The sequence below is a fragment of the Peromyscus maniculatus genome, chromosome 7 (assembly GCF_049852395.1).
Source record: "Peromyscus maniculatus bairdii isolate BWxNUB_F1_BW_parent chromosome 7, HU_Pman_BW_mat_3.1, whole genome shotgun sequence".
Lineage (NCBI taxonomy): Eukaryota > Metazoa > Chordata > Mammalia > Rodentia > Cricetidae > Peromyscus > Peromyscus maniculatus.
In genome coordinates this window covers 87,281,014-87,299,810 of record NC_134858.1, presented here as the reverse complement: position 1 = coordinate 87,299,810, position 18,797 = coordinate 87,281,014, and the positions used below count along the sequence as shown (strand labels likewise).

The following is an 18,797-nucleotide window of genomic DNA, read 5'->3' as shown; positions in this document are numbered from 1 at the left end:
CATTTATTTACTTCCAGACCAAGCGTGACAGGTTGTCCTCGCCTCTAGCAAGCCAGAACATCCTGACACAGAATGTTTTCATCTGAAGGAAGTGAGGGCTGGGGCAGGGCAGAGGCACTGTGTGGGCGAAGTCTGTCTCCTGGTGGCTTGTTCCCGGCAGGAACAGAACCTGTTAAACTTTATTTTCTTTTACCATGGAAAGTAAGGGCTAGCCATGAGTCTCCAGACATTGATGGCAGAGACCATGCTAAGATTTATAAAAGCCTATTAGCAACAGCTGCCCTCAGGATGGAAAAAAAAAAAAAAAAAAAAGCCCATGGTCTTCCGCTATTGAAGTATTGTCTGAGGAAATGAATTGCTTTTGTTGAAAATGAGCTGGACCTTCCAGGACTTTGTCAATTTAAAAGTCAATGGCAATTAAAACATGTCTAGTGTTCAGGGGACAGAGTTATGCTGGACTGGAACTCACTATGTAGACCAGGATGGTCTGAAACTAGCAGCAATCCTCCTGCTTCTGCCTCATGGGTGTTGGGATCACAAAGGGATAAAAAGGGCTTCTGTGGGCCCTTTCTAAGCAGCATGTGCTCAGGGAGTGAACACAAGGTGAGTGTCATTGACGTATTTTAAATCTCAGAAGCTGTGCCTATGCTTACCAATGGGTAGTTTTCTTATAGAAATTTGATTTGAATTTTAATTTTCCTATTTTGAATTAGTTCATGCTGTGATTCTATTCCATTTCACCCTCCTCCCTGGTTAAATTTAATGCACCAATGGCAGGCATACACAGGGTGGCTGCATGTGATGAGGAGGGCTTGTACCTGCCAGTGGACCATTGGGTGTGAAGCCTGAAGCTTTCATTCCCTCTCTTGGAAAAAGACTGATGTGGCCTATGGCTGGTGTGGGAAGCATGGCTGGCTGAGGATCCACTTGAGGTCTCTACAGGGCAACCACCAAGGTGGCCAGTGTGGGGGAAAAAAGAGGGAACAGTCCACACTAATGCAACCATTAAAAACGCAGCAGAAACAACAGAAAACAAATAATATGCTCAACACAATGGCAACAGAGAATGTCTTGTCTTGCAGGCTGTGTAGGATGACCTCCTTGGCCTCCCTAGCAACTGACATCAAGTGCTAAGGATCAGGGGTGGCTTTTTCCACAGGGGAAGTTTTCAGGCCATTTTTGCTTGGAGTTCAGGGCTAGAGACAAGCTCCAGAGTGCAGCTGAAAGATGCTCTACATATCTCCCTGAACGGCCTGCAGAGAGACTGCAGTGGCACCTGTCCAGGGCAGTCCTCTGCAGGCTTGGCTGGTCAGAGCCAGATTTGCTCATTGTAGGAATTTTAGAAAAGCTGAAAAGTTATTAAGAAAAGTGATAAGAGCAACATTAGGGGCTTTGTTGGGGAAGCAAGAGGAGACATTCCAGATCTTTATATAGGCATTGGTTACTACACAGGAATGTTTACATATTTATCAAAACCAGCCAAGGTACTCTTAATATTTGTGTTCTTCATTGTATGTAAAATTTATAGGAAAATAAAAATCAAAATAACCATTGAACTTGCAAGAGGGATTATATATTATTTAGGGGGAAGTGTATGGATTCCTGCAAGTTACTTTGAAGTGTATAAAAAATCAGATGGCCTGATTATGGATAGATGTGTGATCAACCAAATATAGTAAACCATTAATGATAGGATCCAGATGGTGGATACATGAGTGTTTGCGATAATATTCCTTCAACTTGGCGGTAGCTCTGAAAATTTGCATGATAAGATATAGAGCTAAAGAGAGTACTGTTTCAGAAAGAGATCCATATTTAAAGCCCAAACTTAACTACTATTTACATTTTAGTGCACATCATCTTCTTTCATTTTAGTTTCTAGGAATACATAATTTCACATTATGAAGATCTTACTTTATGCAGATTTCTTTTCATATTCTCTACTCAGTAGTGTGTCTTACTTTTATCATAAAAGTTTTATGTAATTTTTAAGTTAAGGCATTTATATGCAGTAAAACCTACACTTTTAAGGGTATAATTCCTTGCACTTGATGGATGTATTTTGCAAACACAACTACCAAGATATAGACTACCATTCTAAATGACTTGTCCATGTTCCTCACACATTACCCCTGGCAACTACTGATCTATAGTTCAGAACTGGAATAAAATGAAATCATATAGTACAATGTGTAGTGTTTTGACTCTGGCTTCTTTTGCTTCATGCTTTATTCACATTGCATATCCTAGCAGTCTGTCTTTTTTTAAACTGATAAGTTGCATTATAAGAATGCACATTTATGAAATTTCATGTTCAGTAAAGCTCATTGTGTCTTATAACTTGTTTTATTTATGTATTTCTTATTACTTGGATATTTACAATATTTTTTGCTACTATGAATACCATATAGTGAACATTGTCATGTCTAATTTTCATTCATTGTTTCTTTGAGGTAGATTCCTAGGAAAGGAATTGCTGAATCAAATGTAAATATTTTAAAGCCCTGAGACATTTTTAGTCATTAAATTTTTCTTTAAGTGAGTTTCTTTAAGGGGTTCAGAAAAGTCTGGACTTAGAGCTCTGCCACTGTTTCTAATTGTCTTCCCTGCCTTTCTTTTCCGCTATTGTTACTGTAGAACTGACTGATGCTCGAGTGCAGTCAGCGAGCTTGCAAATTCTAAATCATGGAGGCCAGTCAGGAAGCTTCTCTCTTTTTGGTGAAGATCTTAGAAGAATTGGACAGTAAGCAAAATACTGTTTCCTATCAAGACCTGTGCAAGTCACTGTGTGCCCAGTTTGATCTGTCTCAGCTTGCCAAACTGAGAAGCGTGCTTTTCTACACAGCATGTCTCGACCCCAACTTTCCAGCCACTTTATTCAAAGACAAGATGAAATGCTCTGTAAATAATCAGCAGTCAAAGAAGATCATGGTGGCAGCAGATATCGTGACGATCTTCAACCTGATCCAAATGAATGGGGGCACTGCCAAAGAGAAGCTACCCACAAGTTGCCCCAAGGTGCGCAAGAAGGAGGCGTCCTTTGAATCTTGCAGGTCAGACACTGAGGTGTGCAACCCAACAGTCTGTGAGCCTCTGAACTGTGAGCTAGGCGAGAGGCCCTTTAGCCGAGGCTACCCCACCAGGCAATCATCCAAATGCCGGAAGAGGGACTGCAAGGAATGCCCACAGTTTGTCCCTGCCTCTGAGCCCAACTTCCTGTTGGGTGTCAGCAAAGAGGTGAAAAACCGGGCAGCATCTCTGGACAGGCTGCAAGCCCTGTCTCCATATTCTGTGGCCAGTCCTCAGCCCTGTGAGATGCAGAGGACCTATTTCCCCATGAATATTGAGAACGAATCCATTTCAGATCAGGACTCGCTGTCCATCAGCCAAGGCATCAAGGAGACCTTCATCTCCAGTGAGGAACCATTTGTGGTTCAGTCTTGCGTTCAGAAAAGGAACATCTTCAAAGAAGAGTTTCACAATCTCATGACTGTGTCCCCCAGTTTGGTTGGTCCCACTAACAAAGCAGAGGAGGATCATGGGGAGACCCAGAGTCAGAAGGAGCTCCACAAGCCCCCCTTCTTTAACCACAGCTTTGAGATGCCTTACCACAACCAGTACCTGAATCCAGTGTATTCCCCGATCCCTGACAAAAGGCGGGCAAAGCATGAAAGCTTAGATGACCTTCAAGCCTCTACCTATTTTGGACCCACCCCAGTGATGGGAACACAAGATGCTAGGCGCTGTCCAGGAAGGCCCAGTAAACAGACTCCATGGCCTGCCAAAAGCTGGAGCCTAAACACGGAGGAAGTGCCTGACTTTGAACGGTCCTTTTTCAATAGAAATCCCTCTGAAGAGAAGCTACGCTATCCAAATTCTGGCAGCCAGACCCCCAATTTCTCAGGCCCGGACAGGCATCAAACTTACCTGGTGCCAAAGGATCAACAGAAGGTTCTCCCTGCCGGCTATGGAGTGAAACCAAGTGGACTCAAATCTAAAGAGATCTCATCCCCTGTGGACCTGGAGAAGCATGAAGCGGTCAAAAAGTTTAAAGACAAGAGCATCAGTTGCACTAGTGGGCAGCACAGCTCGGACACCAGCAGCGTGGGTACCCAGACAGAGCAGCATGTGCTGGATCCCCCAAAATGTAAGGACTTGTGTACCTTGGCTCAGGCCAAGTACAGTGACAGGCATGCCATGAAGCACTCGGATGATGACTCAGAAATTGTCAGCGACGACATCAGTGACATTTTCCGGTTTCTCGATGACATGAGCATCAGCGGCTCCACGGGAGTGATCCAGTCCTCCTGCTACAACAGCACCGGCTCCTTGTCTCAGCTTCATAAGTCAGACTGTGACAGCTCGCCAGAGCATAACCTCGCCAAAATCACCAACGGGGGCCCCAGCAGCAAGGGAGACAAGTGTCACCGGCCTGAAAACGTCCACCGCTCGGAAGAAGAGTTGAAGAGCAGCGTGTGCAGACTGGTTCTCAGGATCGGTGAGATTGAGCGGAAGCTGGAGTCACTGTCGGGGGTCCGGGAGGAAATCTCCCAGGTCCTTGGGAAACTCAATAAGTTAGATCAGAAAATACAGCAGCCGGAGAAGGTGAATGTCCAGATTGACCTGAACTCCTTGACCAGTGAGGCACCTTCCGATGACAGTGCCTCTCCGAGGGTCTTCCGCGCACACAGTGGCTCCCATGGACCCAAGCTGGAGAACAGCCCGGACTGGTGCTGCTCCGATGCCAGTGGAAGCAATAGTGAAAGCCTGCGTGTCAAGGCCTTAAAGAAAAGCCTCTTTACCAGGCCGTCTTCCAGGTCCCTGACCGAGGAGAACAGTGCCACAGAGTCCAAAATTGCCAGCATCTCCAACTCTCCCAGAGACTGGCGAACCATTACTTACACCAACCGCATGAGCCTCAACGAAGAGGAGATAAAAGATGCGGGCCCGGGTGATAGCAAAGACTGGCATCGGAAATCTAAGGAGGTAATGGAAATTTAAGTTCTTAGGATGGGTTTCGGCATTGTCCCAGCCTCAGACAGTTCATGAGAAGCCTTGTCTCTTGCTGGTAACTGTGCCTTTCTGGTTCCCCTTCTAGAATTGGCAGGCTCTGCCCATGAGAACAGAGAGGGCAACATGGGCAGGCTGTTTGTGCTGCCAAGGTGCCAGTCAGTTGGGTGGAGCTCATGCTGTGATGGTGCCGACAGTAGACAGTGCAGTTGGGATATTGGACAGGTGGTGTGAGAAGGATTTTGCAAAAGGGGGAGTGCACGGAGGAAGGCAAGCATCACCAAGGTTATCTTCTTGTCCTTGCTGAAGTAGTGGGATCTGCACCAAGCAAGCAAACGAAGTGGCCTTTGCAAGTGTCCTTGCTGATAGGTCTCTTGTATGAACTTCGTTGCATGCATGATGTTGCTTTTGAAAGTGTGAGCCTATTCACTATAGGAGAGTTGATTACTAAGAATAAGGAAACATTTTCATTGTTCCACCATGGAAAAAGAGCCCATCATAAACAGTCTCCTTTTCCTCTTTGGTTGTCTCTTTTTTTCCTACAAAATAGGCGCTCCATACTTCTCATGTGAGTGTTATTTTTGACCGTTTATCACAGACTTCACTCCACCAGTGCTGGGATCCATGCATGCATGTATTCAAACACTTCCTTTTTCTGTTCTGTGGTGAAGGGGACTGTTCCGGGGGACACACATCTGATCCCTTCACTCTAGATGGGTTCCAGTGTCTATGCCTGGTTGATGCACTTTCAGTCTGTAGCTTGTCTTTCTGCCATTTTCTGCTTCTATGGTCATTGGACAGGTCATGAACTTCCCTCCCAGCGTCTCTGAAGATTGGATGGCAGGGAAGGGAGTAGTAGGGTGGTCTTTAAGGATGCTGAGCTGAAGAAGAGGTGTAGATTTCCCAAGTGACGTCAAGAAGGGCAAATTTGCAAAAATGGGTTTGAGTTCAGGGTCCAGAATGAGGGGAAAGAGAAAACTGAAGGGGCATTATTTATTTATTTTTCTGATTCCAAAGGAGCCCCTTGTATCCCATGGTGCTCTTTTCCCTAAGCTGCTTGCCAGAGACACCAGGCTAAGGCTGGATTTCTGGAGCCCAGGGTCTTATATAACCTTGACAAACGGCCAACACAATCCTCTTGGAAAGTCTCACATCAAGCTGCTACTGTTTGAAGTAAGCCCTCTATACTGTGTGGCTATTTCATTGTGACTTTTCTTCTTGGCATTTGCCACCTAACCAGCGTTGGTCACTGTCTCAGCTTCAGTCCAGTGTCAGAAATTGCTGAACACCCAGTCCTTCAATGTCCTGCCACCATGCCCAGGTCAAAGTCCTCTGGTCTCAGATTAGCTGTTCTGTTCTCTTGTAGCTAGTGTTTCCACTTTGTTTCTGTTGTGGGGGACGGACCCCACCCCTGTAGTTTTCCCAGTGATGAACTCCCCGGGAGCCATGGCTCACACATGCCCAATCTAGCTTCCAGCTTCTATGTATTTACCATTTGTGATATCTCTTTCATCTCTGCCTCATTTGCCCTTTGGTATCCTCTAGTCCAGCTTTCACATCCCACCTGGGGCTTGGGGACCCACCCTCCATTTCCCACCTTGTCTCTTGGGCAACTTCTGTGTTTATTTCCCTAAAACTACAATCTCTAGGTGTTCAGTGCCTCTAATTCCCAAATCCCCTGGAGATTTTCTTCACCTCAGTAAAAGGTCTCCAAGTTCTAACCCAGGCTTTCATATTTTTTGGTTGTGTGTGTGTGTGTGTGTGTGTGTGTGTGTGTGTGTGTGTGCATGTGTGTGTTCTTGCACATGGAGGTCAGAGGTCAGTTTGTAGGAGTTAATTCTCTTTGTCTACCATGTAGGTCCTAAGGATCAAACTTTGGTCACCAGGCTTGGTGGCAAGTGCTTTTACCCACTGAGCCTGAGTTTCACACACTTTTTTCTAACCAGAATGCAGCATTTTACCTCAAAGCCTGCTCTGCCTTGATGAGTACACTTGTATTTCCTCAAAACTGCTATAACCATTCACTCAGTCACCTACTTAGTAAATACTTCAGTAACTCTTACGGACAGACCTTGTTATGTGATCAAACTTTTCTTCACATAATTCCTACATCCAGATTGTCTGATCTACTTCCTCTGTTCTTAGAATAAGGTGAGACTGGCTGGTGCTGATCTGTGTACTCCTCAAGGCCTTCTCATTCACACATATCTGGACACTTCTATAGGGATTGTTGCCCATCCCTTACTCTAGCTTTCAGTTCTCTTTCTTCAGATGTGCTGGTCAAAACCATTTATTGAAACATATAGATTATGTATATACATACTGACTACTGTCTGAGAGCATAAACTATTAAGTAGTAGGAACAAGCCTGGGCCTCAATGAGATGTTCTTAGAAGTGTGAAATGGTTCAAATACTGGCTCTGTCATTTCCTAGTTGGGCAAGACTGAGTCTGTCTCTTAGTCTCTCTGACCTGATCTTCCACATTCCCAGTGGGGGTGGTTTTAGTTGTGATGATGAAATGTTAATGGGAAGATGATATGAAATGCTGCACATCCTGCACTAGGCAGAGTGGTGGATATAACAGCCAGCCCAATGGCTACCACCAAGGTTACTGTCATGGGTATTTCCGCCATCCTCAGCTTTGTGCAAGGCCTGCTTACATTAGGACTGAGGAATGATAAGTAAGCAGAATAAATAAAACCAGCAGAGCCTCTTAGAAAATCCCTGGCCTTGATGAGTTGGAAAGCAAGAAGGAACCCCATCTTGCTTGATTTACCTAAGTCTATACCTCTGTCAGTAGCCTCAATGGTTTTAAATAGCTGAGCTACATTACTTCTGGGCACACGCTGGTGGATCAGGTGTGCTGATATGTGCTTTTAGCCCATGTACAGGTGTACGATAGGCACACTCACAGCCACACACATCTGCTCATCATGTGTTTGTTCACTTGTCATATCACCTCTACTCACACTCTTCTTTTCCTCTTTTTATTACTTTCAAACAGAATGCTTTGCTCCCTTTCTCATACACCTAGTGCCATATCACTGGTTTCTATCCCTTGGACAAATCATGGTGAACTGCCCTATTTATTAGTGCCACTTTGCTGGAGCCAGGATTAAAAGACAAACAAGCTATTCCCCTGCCTTGGAGAAACTCAAAGTCCAGTGGAGGAGGCAGGCTGGCAGATAAGCAGTTATAGTTTAGTGTGGCAAGTTCTGGCTGAAGAGACTGTACACAACCCCCCAAGATCACAGAGATAAACCCCATCTCATTTGTGAGAGAATACTAGCTGGAGGGTCATCTCTGTGAAAACCCAGTGACCTCTGGGTGGATATAGGAAAGATCAGAGGCCCTGTTCTTACAGGTTCACTGAGAATAGAGTAGCCTGTGATGTGTCTCAAGGCCTGTGGACATAATTGACATCGAGCCCTTTTAGATACTCCTACCTCCACAATGCTGCCCAAGTTATTCCTTTATCTTAAGTTTTATTACAGATACCTTTGAAAGAGCCGCCTGCGGCCATGGACAGTTATTAGAGACTCCCCATGTGGGGTTGCCAGCTTGGCTTCTCTCTTCCAAGGCAGGCTCTCCTCAGAACTTTTAAGTAATTCCCTGTTGGATGATCTGTCTTTTTCTCATTGAGTCTAGGTATAAAATTGAACAGAAAAGAAGGGGCATTAATATACAAGATTCAACCAGAGACCCCAAAACTAGCTGACTAGGTTTAAAACCCTGCTCAACTCCCTGTTATCAGGCAAATAATTGAGTCTTTCTGAACTTCATTGTCTGAGTATACAAGAGGAGTCAATTGTGGTAAGGATAGTTTAAGGATTGGGTTATAAAGAACTTCCTCTAAATGTGGAGACATTTGCTCTTATCAGTACTATCAGGATCAGAAGCTCTCTTTAGAGAATGTCTCTCCAAATAGGTAGACTTTGTGTGGGTTCATAAGTAAATTCATGTTACTACCTGGTGTCTACTGGGATCTCATTGATTAAAAAGCTGGCTGGCTGCTCAAATGCACTATGAGACCTGATGGCATCTCTGTGGCTTTTCTGGATGTTTCTGTGCTCCTCTGCAGGCAGACAGGCAGTATGACATTCCCCCACAGCACCGACTGCCCAAGCAACCCAAAGAGAGCTTCCTGGTAGAGCAAGTCTTCAGTCCGCATCCTTACCCCACCTCTCTCAAGGCCCACATGAAGAGCAATCCCCTGTATACAGACATGCGGCTGACTGAGCTAGCTGAGGTCAAGCGGGGCCAGCCTTCTTGGACCATAGAGGAGTATGCTCGCAACTCTGGTGACAAAGGCAAGCTGACAGCCCTGGACCTACAGGTGAGTCTCACTGTTTTTGGGTGGGAGGACCCAGCCATGCGCTGTGTGGATAACTTAAATCTGGCCACTCCCTCAACCTTCAAACTCCCTGGGTCCTTGCCATAGAATTCTGAACTTTAATAAATCAGAGAGCAGAGAGGTCTTTTTGTTGTTGTTGTTTTAAACAAGGGGATTTATACCTTGCCTATTTGTTTGTAAGCATTTAACAATGAGGGTGCTTGATTTATATATTTGTTGGCCATCTGATTTGCTAATGATGCATTAAAAACCAAGTGCAAATTCTAGTCTTTGCTCACAAGACCTGAGCCAAACTGTTTAATGAAACACAAGCTGATCTCTCCTTCCATATGTAGCACGTGGGATAAGCATGTTTGTGGGAGCCAAGCTATGGATTATGTTTCCATATGGAGCCACCCCAGGTAAGAGCCATTCCTAGAAGGTCTGTGAATGCCATTATGGCTAGAGGGCATGCTTTTTTTTTTGTTCACCCACCACAGGGCTGGGTTTGGGCTGCACTTTTATTTTGGTGGGCAGCTCTGAGTGGTTCCATTCACAGCACGTCTGTCTATGTTTTCACATCACTGCAAAGGAATCATTGTGGCCACCTCTGGGCTTAGCTGTGTGGAGAGAGAGGCCATAGCACCCAAGGAATGCGTTATCTCCAGGTGGCCCGTGCACTTGAGGCATGGTTGATGAGGGCTGTCTGCAGGCCCACTATGACAAGGCTCTTCTGCTATGGCCTTTCTCTAGACAAAGAGGGTGTGGGAGGTGCAGCATGCGGCAGAGAAAAGACAATGGGTTTGAGCAGCACCAAGACCTAATCCAAAGCTTCTTAAGACTTTGTGACTTGGGGCACTTATTTCACCTGCTTTAGCTGTGGTCCTCTCACTTGTGAAATGAGCATAAACATGTCAACCTTAATGGCATTGTTGTGAGAACTGAAAATAATATACATAAAAAAGAAACCTGGCACTGGTTGGTGTTGAGAAGGATGGCACTCAGGAGTTGGTAGAGCAAGCTGCAGTCAGGCAATGCACATAGTACTTTTCACATCCATCACCTAGTTCCAGGCACAGTTGCCTGTGAGACCATCTCCAATTTACAAAACAGGAAACAATGGAAGCAGGAAGCTCAGTGAGTTGGCCCAGGTCAGACAGGTCTGGATCTTTACTGGACCACTGGACAATATATCTCCTCTTCTTTCTCTTCTCGTCCCTCTGTAGTATTACCCTTTGCCATTGCTAGGAGTTTAAAAGAACTTAATCTCAGACAAAAGAATTATAATCACACTTGGATATCTGGGACCCTAAATGGTAGCAATTGGAGGGAGCCCTGGCCCAATCCTGGAAGAGGTCTGTGGAGGCAGCAGGAGCACCCTAAGTTCCCCCTTGCCCCTGCTACTCCGTGTAGTAATATCCCCATACACACCACATGCCACTTGTCTCTGTGGGTTGCTGCTGTCTTTCCTGTCATCTTCCTGATGACAAGCAGGCTAGATCATAACTTGAGTCTCCCACAAGCAGAGCTCTGTGCACTTTGCTACACGTGGCACCCCTTGATCAGCGTGCCTTAGGTTATCATAACCTACCAGCTAGAAAACATTCAGAAACAGCTCCAGAGGTTATGATAACCAATGTTTGACCATGCCCTGGAGGTGACCTTGAAAACAGATTTTGAAAGTTTAGGGAGAGAGAGCTGAGCGATTTTACATGTATAAACACATGCGGTTTGAATGTGCCAGTGTTTTAAAGTGTAAAGATAAAATTAGGAAGGATAAAATAAAAACAGCCGTTCGGGTTACAGAGCTTTAGGCAACTCTGCCTAACAATGGAGGAACAGAGTATCCAGTTGCATGTTCTGAAGGGGTGGGGAGCTCATTGCCTGGTGATGTGTTGGCAGAAAGGCAGAGCAGACATCCGAGGCAGGTGGGGCAGCGAGGCACCAGCTTATCGGTTTGCGTTGCTTTGCAGAAACTCAAGAGCTGTTCCAGGTTAGCACTGGAACAGGTTTCTTGGGGCCCATTTTTGTCCATATGTAAATCCATTAGTGATATCCACTGAGGGGGTAGGCATTGGTGTAGGCCTGGCTTTATTTTCATCATTTGGTAGGCCTAATTAACAAGTGAGTATGTGTGTGGTGTCCCTGGGAACCTGGGTATTACCTCTCTGTGCTGTGGTGCCATTACAGCTTGAAGTTATTGAAAAAAAAAACTAATTAAAATAGTTTATTTCTCAGGCAGACTCTTAACCCATAACAAAGTGTAGATAGCTTTGAAAGGAGGCCGGTTCCCTTCTGTCCGATATGGAGAGCACAAAGCACAAAATCTGCTGTGTTCTATGTGCTGCGTCTCTCCAAGGCCAGGCCTGGAAATCTGGGGGAAAGAGCAGCTTATTTTGGCCATAATGATCAGCGTTTGTCTTCAAGGTTATAAGGCAGGGAAGGCTGTCTAACCTTCCACCCAAACCTAATCTTCGTGGGGACATCATTCACATGATAGGTCAGTACTCCAGCAAGACAGGTCTATCTTTGGATCCCTTCATTCCTTACTGAATGTGTATTCAGTTGTTGAAGGATTTTCATGTCAGGGAGAACAAATGGGGCCCACTGGTGTCTATGGAGAGCACAGCTCTATGTGCGTGTGCGTGTGCGTGTGAGTGTGAGTGTGTGTTTGTATATATATATATATATATATATATATATATATATATATATATACACACACACATGCATATGAATTGTGTGTACATGTTGCACATATGCATGGACATATGTAAGCCTGTGTTTTCATGTGTGTGTATTTGCATGCATGTGTATGGGGGATATAATTCTAAATAGTAGAGCTTAGTCATTGCAAAGCTGTTTAGATCAGTTCTAGGGAGAGGCTCCTAGACTCCAGCAGTGGACACTAGGCCCCAGGAGTTTCTTACAAAGACATTTACAGGCTTTGCCCACATCAAGAACATTATGGTTTATATAAAGAGAATTGTGGGTGGCTAGCACTGCCTTCTGCCCTTCTATATAGCTTACAGAATTTATAAACAGTGTCGACACCAGCCACACTAAGTGCTTTTCTCCTGACCCTATACAGTGTTGTCCAGCCTGCCCATCTGCCAACTGTAGCACCAGAGTAGCTCCAGATGATTTGTAAATGACTACTCTAATAGCCATATTTTTAGACATCAAACTTGGCATTTCGTATAGTTTTTAATGTCATCAAATGTTATCTTCATTTGATTTACTTAAATGACTTAAAAATAGAAAACTCATTCAGAATTGGGGACTATATAAAGACAGGAGGCCAGCTGGAACAGGCCTGCAGGCCACAGTCTGTGGACCCCTCCCCCCAGATATACGGTAGTTATCAACAGGAGGGATGAAATCTTGAGACTGAATGGCAGTGAGTTGTCAGCACCCTGCAGTAAGCAGATGGCATGCCCAAAGGGATGATGGGAAGGGCTGCTAGTCAAGAGGAGTGTTCACTGTGTTGTGAGCAGGTTAGGGGCCGGCAATAGCCAGTGAAACATCCAGAGAGCAGACTGAAGAGAGAGAAGAGCTGTTGTCTTTCTTGGGTCTGAAGGTTCCAGGGCAGGAAGCTGTTTGTGAAATTCACCATGGCCCACAGCTCTGCCAGTTAGAGTCTGGTGGGAGCCTAGCTGTTGGCAAGCTGCAACCCATCAGGAGGAACACAAGGACCCCCACTCCACCTTTCTCTCCTCTGGTTCCTTTTGGCTAAGTCCACACTGTGGCTCCAGTGGGCACAGAGCAATGTGCAGAAGAAACTATCTAGAAGGGCAGGTGGGAAATGCTGAGCATGCCTTAGGACTGTGGCTACTCCACCAAAAATGTGCCACTGCTGAGCTTTCTCAGTCCTACAGGCCTGAGGTTTACTTTTGTTTTTGATCCTGTGTCTGTGACTTTAATGTACTAGTGTTTATAAAACTTAAACAATCTAAGAACTCTTCTCACAATGGGTATTTGATTTGTGATTTAGAGATTTAGGTGGCTTCACTTGGGACTGTAATGTGTTGTTGCTTTTTTTGGTGACACGTTATTAAATGCTTACCATAAAACAAGAGCATAGCTCTGCTTCATGGAAATAGATTATAGCCATCAACGTGCAATGGGCTTCATGGGAAATGTAGGTTAAATACGATACTTCCTCTGCAGATAATGCATTAATCTTGAGTAGTCATTTGCTGTAGAAGCTGGCTTTGGGGGAAATTGCCACTTAGTCTAGAATCATCAGCAACACAGGCACAGGGTGAGGACAGTCTGCCATGGGTCTGAAATCCTTTACTTTGAACAGTGTTATAACCTGCTCATGCAAATGCTTACAATGGAAATATTTTACATTTTGATTGAGCTTGAGGTAACTTTGATTTTTTAGTAGAAGCTCTGAGAAATGAGCTGACTAGAAATGATAAGATAGTCTTGTTTTGAACAGAGCTTTTCTTTCTTTCTTTCCTTCTTTCTTTTCTTTCTTTTCTTTCTTTCTTTCTTTCTTTCTTTCTTTCTTTCTTTCTTTCTTTCTTTCTTTCTTTCTTTCTTTCTTTCTTTCTTTCTTCCTTCCTTCCTTCCTTCCTTCCTTCCTTCCTTCCTTCCTCTCTCTCTCTCTCTCTCTCTCTCTCTCTCTCTCTCTCTCTCTTTCTTTCTTTCTTTCTTTCTTTCTTTCTTTTAGACAGTTTTTCTGTGTAGTTTTGGTGCCTGTCCTGGATCTCACTGTGTAGACCAGGCTGGCCTCGAACTCACAAAGATCTGCCTGGCTAGCTCTGCCTCCTGAGAGCTGGGATTAAAGGCATAAACCACCACTGCCTGGCTCAAGCAGATCTTTTCCTAGAGGCTTCTGGTAGAGAATATTTTTCAATGAATTTTCTTGCTTTGCTTACAGTGGAGCCAACCTACTCTTGATCACATACCCTTGAAGTTGAGTCTTCGCAATTTTGCTTACTTATATAGAGATGACCCTTGAGTTTTGTGTCAGTTTTAGTGAGGGAGAAGCCAGTGCAGTCTATGATGTATGGATGGGTCCCTGGAAGCCATTTGCTGGCACAGGCCTAGTGGGGAAGCATCTTATGGTGCTCTCATTGCTAGCCACCAGCTGCAGACAACTTTTAAATGTTCCAGAGTGGAAACTGTCAGGATGTCTTAGACCTGGTATTAACTGTATTTCTAACATCTCTTTACTTTTAGACTCAAGAATCTTTAAACCCAAACAACTTAGAATACTGGATGGAAGATATTTATACTCCAGGCTATGATTCATTACTAAAGCGGAAAGAAGCTGAATTCAGACGAGCCAAGGTCTGCAAGATCGCTGCTCTCATCACAGCTGCTGCATGTACGGTCATTCTAGTCATTGTAGTGCCCATCTGCACGATGAAGTCCTGAACCTGTGGACCCAGCGTTACCTGCCCTTCACGACTTCCGCCGCTTTCTTCTGGATTTCAAAAGCTCACCCCAGTGTGGCTACAGTTTGTTGAAATAGAGAAAAAAAAATCTCAGATGCTTTTCTACAGTGCTGAAGGTTGTCTTCAGAGAGTATATACTCTAGAAAGAAATCTACCTAGCTGTTAAGCTTAGTTATAGTTAGACTCTGATATATTTTCAAAAGTATGGTATCTTTTGCCACCTACAGAATGCCATGGATTATCAGTAAATAAAAATTGAATATTCCAAGCAAAGGGAAAAAAAAGGAAGACTAATTGGATTCTTTCACTTTGATGATGATTCATGGCGGGCATCAAGTTATGCCGAACAGATTCAATACCTGCTCTTTGGAGGAGCTGATGGTGACACAAAGGGGGTGGAATCCATTTCCTTGGCAATTTACGACTGTTGCTGGTGAAGTAACTGGATGTGTGTCCATGAATGTGGCTTCTCTTTGGACTTTTGTCAAGGGCTATTGACTTCCTTCTTGCCCTCTGTCACTGTCACTGCAGGACATCTGAATCCCTGCAGTTCTTCACAGCAGCATTAAGAACCTTCTTCCTGGGCCCAGGTAAGAAGGAGCTGCACTTCCAAGCATGATATCCAGTGTCCTCTTTTTGCAGAATGGGCCAAGATACTCAGGACAGGCCACATTCCTGTTGTCCCCAACATATGTGAGTAACATATTGGGGTATGTTCAACATCTGAAGGTCACAGACACCCCAAAGGATGTCCTGTTCTTGCTCTGGCATGTGGCTCTGTTCCTTGATTTTCTAACTCTTGGTGGTACCTGATGCTCTACTCTGAAGAGTTTGGAACTTGTCCTTGTGCCTTGAAGAGCAGAGACAATGGTGACACTTTGACATTCTAACTCTAAACCATGATTGCCATCCACCACTGGCACCAACCATTTTCAGTGGCTTTTAAAAGAATGTTTATTTAATAACATGGTAAAGGCACCAAGGTCTCCTCAACTACAACAACATCTACTCCAGAGTTTTGAATATTTGTCAGCAGTGCAAAAAATGGTATCTATTTAATCATCTATCTATCTACATGTCTAAATACCTGGTTTTTGTTTTGTGTCTTCACTGCTAAATAAATTGAGAGCAAGATTTTTCCAAGTGTACAAAAAGCTGTTGTAATTTTATTAGAGATTGATCTCTGTTTCCACCTGATTGGTGCTTTGACAATAATTGGCAGAAAGACTTCTTAACAACATCTATGTATAATGTCTTACAACAAACTAAAGAAAATGATTAACAGATTTAGAAACCATAAATTTATTTAATAACAAACTGGCACATACACACACTGTGGTAGTAAGAATAATCACTTTGGAAAGTTTGCACACTTTCTGCAAGTGGAATCTGAGAAGCCCTTTCATTTCTAAAGCAATAGGAGTCCAGCATCCATCCTAAATAATTCCAAACTGTGCTGAGCTTGCTGCACCAGATCCTGTTGTCACTAGTGAAGACTAGACAGTGCATTTTATGATGCTAACAGATGAGGGATGGATTCTCTCACCTGTAGGGAGCCTTTGTTTTTAGAGGTCTTCATGGTATCTGTTTCTGTTGATATGTTATGTTTACTAATGGATCTTCAATTAGGTGACTGAAACTTAAGCCTTGTTTAAGGTGGACTTGTCATTGAAAATGAATACATACATACACACACACATACATACATACATGCATGCGTACATTCATGTTTGTTGTCAGATTTTAGTCCTTTGGTGCTCTGTTTTGGATTGGGCACTTCAAATAAGGTTGTTTCTTTCACTCCAAGAAAGATACTAGGTTACATCCCTCAGAGGCCCTGTTCCACCTCCCCCTTGTTAACAATGACTCTGTTCCACATTCTGATGCCACCATTTTGCCCCACACCACAAATTAAGCTGTCAGAGAGTCAGAGATAGCAGTTTTCAACCTCTTGATTTGTGACTTTCAGAACAACAGAAATGTATGCTCTTAGGATAATAAAAATCTTGTCAAATCCCAACCCAACTGCCCCATTTGACAGATGGGATTATGGGGGCCAGATGGCACTCCCTTGATGAAACTGCTGATATAATGAACCAAACACATTTCATCCATTGACACTGCCCTGGGGTAAATCTAATGGGCCCTACGTGGGTCATGTGCCTAGCTACCTAGGGAGGGGATGACTATAAACCTAATTCAAGCATAGAAGTAAAAGAACCCTATAGAATTTTCTAATACCTTTTTCCTTTCTGGGGAGGTAACCAAAGAAATCCAATATTGCTCTAAGTCCAGTATAAGTCCAGCTCGACGTTGTCACATAATGAAAGCATCTAGACCCAGTAATAACCCAGGAGCCTGATCATGAAGGGCAAAGGAAGAAAGGAAGGTGGTTTTCTTTGGAAAATGGCCATCCTTTGTCAGAGAGTACCAAGCCTGGTGTTGAAGGACCACACCTTTGCCATGTCTGTGAGCTCATGGATGCCTGGAGTCTCAGAATCCATAAAAGACTATGTTTATAGTTAGATCTCTTTCTCTTTGATCCCAAACTTGCTTTTCTTAGATCCCAGACTCACCCTAGCTCCCCAGCTACTCAATTTTTATAATGAAGTAAGATAGTTTACTTGACAGAAAAGTATGCATCCCTTTGTACAATGTGTTCCCCTCATCTCCTATTGCAATGCTCTGCCCCCAACCCCAAGGTGAAGGTGAAGGTGACTGGCCTTCTGTACTGAGTGTCATCTTTCACTCTATAATTTTTATAGAAAATACATATTTTGTACCCAAATCTAAAGTCACTTCATTTTACAAATTCACTTCATTTTTGTTGGGTTTCTTTCTTTGTTTCTTTTCTTTTTATAAAAATTTATAGCATTAATCAGATGACTTTACCATTGAAGGTATTATTTTGCAATCAGATGTCTCTATCCAGTGATGAAATTCAGAATCATTTCATCCTTTTTACTAATCTGAATTTGTTTTGAACACAGCCTTGCAGAAAAGCAATCACTAATCAGAAGAACTTTTCAGCTCTCTGCTATCAGGAATTTTATTCTAGCACTCCCTTGTTTAAACAACTGATACAATGAAGCCAATCACACATCATCTGCTGTCAGCTAATCATAAATTATTTATTATTTTAGGGCATGCAGCCATGTGAATAATACCTCCAAGGCTAGCTTAATAGATATGATAAAAAACAATCAGTGTTCTGAATATCTGTACTGTTGTTGCCATTGTCTTAATTCCTTGTGACACCTTATTTGTTTGTTTATATTATTGCACAAAACCCTCTGCTAATGGTTCAATGGTATGAGAATTTATAAATGTTGGAATTCAACATGCTTCCTATTATTAATATAACCAACCTACAAGAATATTGTGATTAATTAATTGTGTGAATACCAAATCATTATATACTGTATATTGTACTACAGAAATTTGTATTTTAAGGCAAAGATTTGAATAACTGTTGGTATAACTGAAGAGTATGAGATATTTATTAAGTGACAGTGAGAAATGGAGCAACCTTCCTTATTTATGCCTTATGAACAATAGAGTGTGAAATGTAAGGCAAAGTTTCACGTGAAGACCCTAAAGGGGTGGGTTTCCTTGAAGGCAGGGATTGTGTCTTTCTATGTTTGTTCTGTACAGCTCTCAGCACACTCTTGGTGCTTGATAAATGTTATATAATACCAATAACTAAGCACATTTTTAGATCTTTTTTCAAATGGCTCGTGTAAAATTTGGTTAATGTTGGTTTGAAGCTATCATGTAAAATCTGCCTCTCCAAATGTAATCAAAATAAATGGAAAATATGCAGTAACTTGTAATGAGATTTTATTTTATCCATAAATTATAGGGTTCAGGTTTATGAACATGTTACAAACTGTCCATCTTGATTTTTTCTCAAATTGAATGATTCTGAAATAAAAATCAAAATATGTGAGCAACCAAGTCCCCTTCTTGCTCCTAGTCCCACTAAAACCTTGCAGAAAAATCACCATCAATCACTTGATTATGTTGCTGCGCACTATCTCCA

At 43.3% G+C, this 18,797-nt stretch overlaps 1 protein-coding gene across 3 annotated transcripts in view; it reads left to right on the top strand.

Annotated features, from left to right (window-relative positions):
- Positions 1-18,588, top strand: part of Minar1 (membrane integral NOTCH2 associated receptor 1) — a 33,106-nt gene extending 14,518 nt beyond the window's left edge. For 2 of the 3 annotated variants that reach the window (XM_042281412.2, XM_006991493.4), the window contains exons 2-4: positions 2,638-4,986; positions 9,093-9,347; positions 14,538-18,588. In XM_042281412.2, coding sequence (XP_042137346.1) covers positions 2,686-4,986; positions 9,093-9,347; positions 14,538-14,735 — 2,754 coding nt within the window. In that variant the 5' untranslated portion in view covers positions 2,638-2,685 and the 3' untranslated portion in view covers positions 14,736-18,588. Of the gene's footprint in view, positions 1-2,637; positions 4,987-9,092; positions 9,348-9,700; positions 9,767-14,537 lie in introns of all 3 variants that reach the window. The other variant, XR_006074268.2, reaches the window with a different exon arrangement.
- Positions 18,589-18,797: the final 209 nt, after the last annotated feature.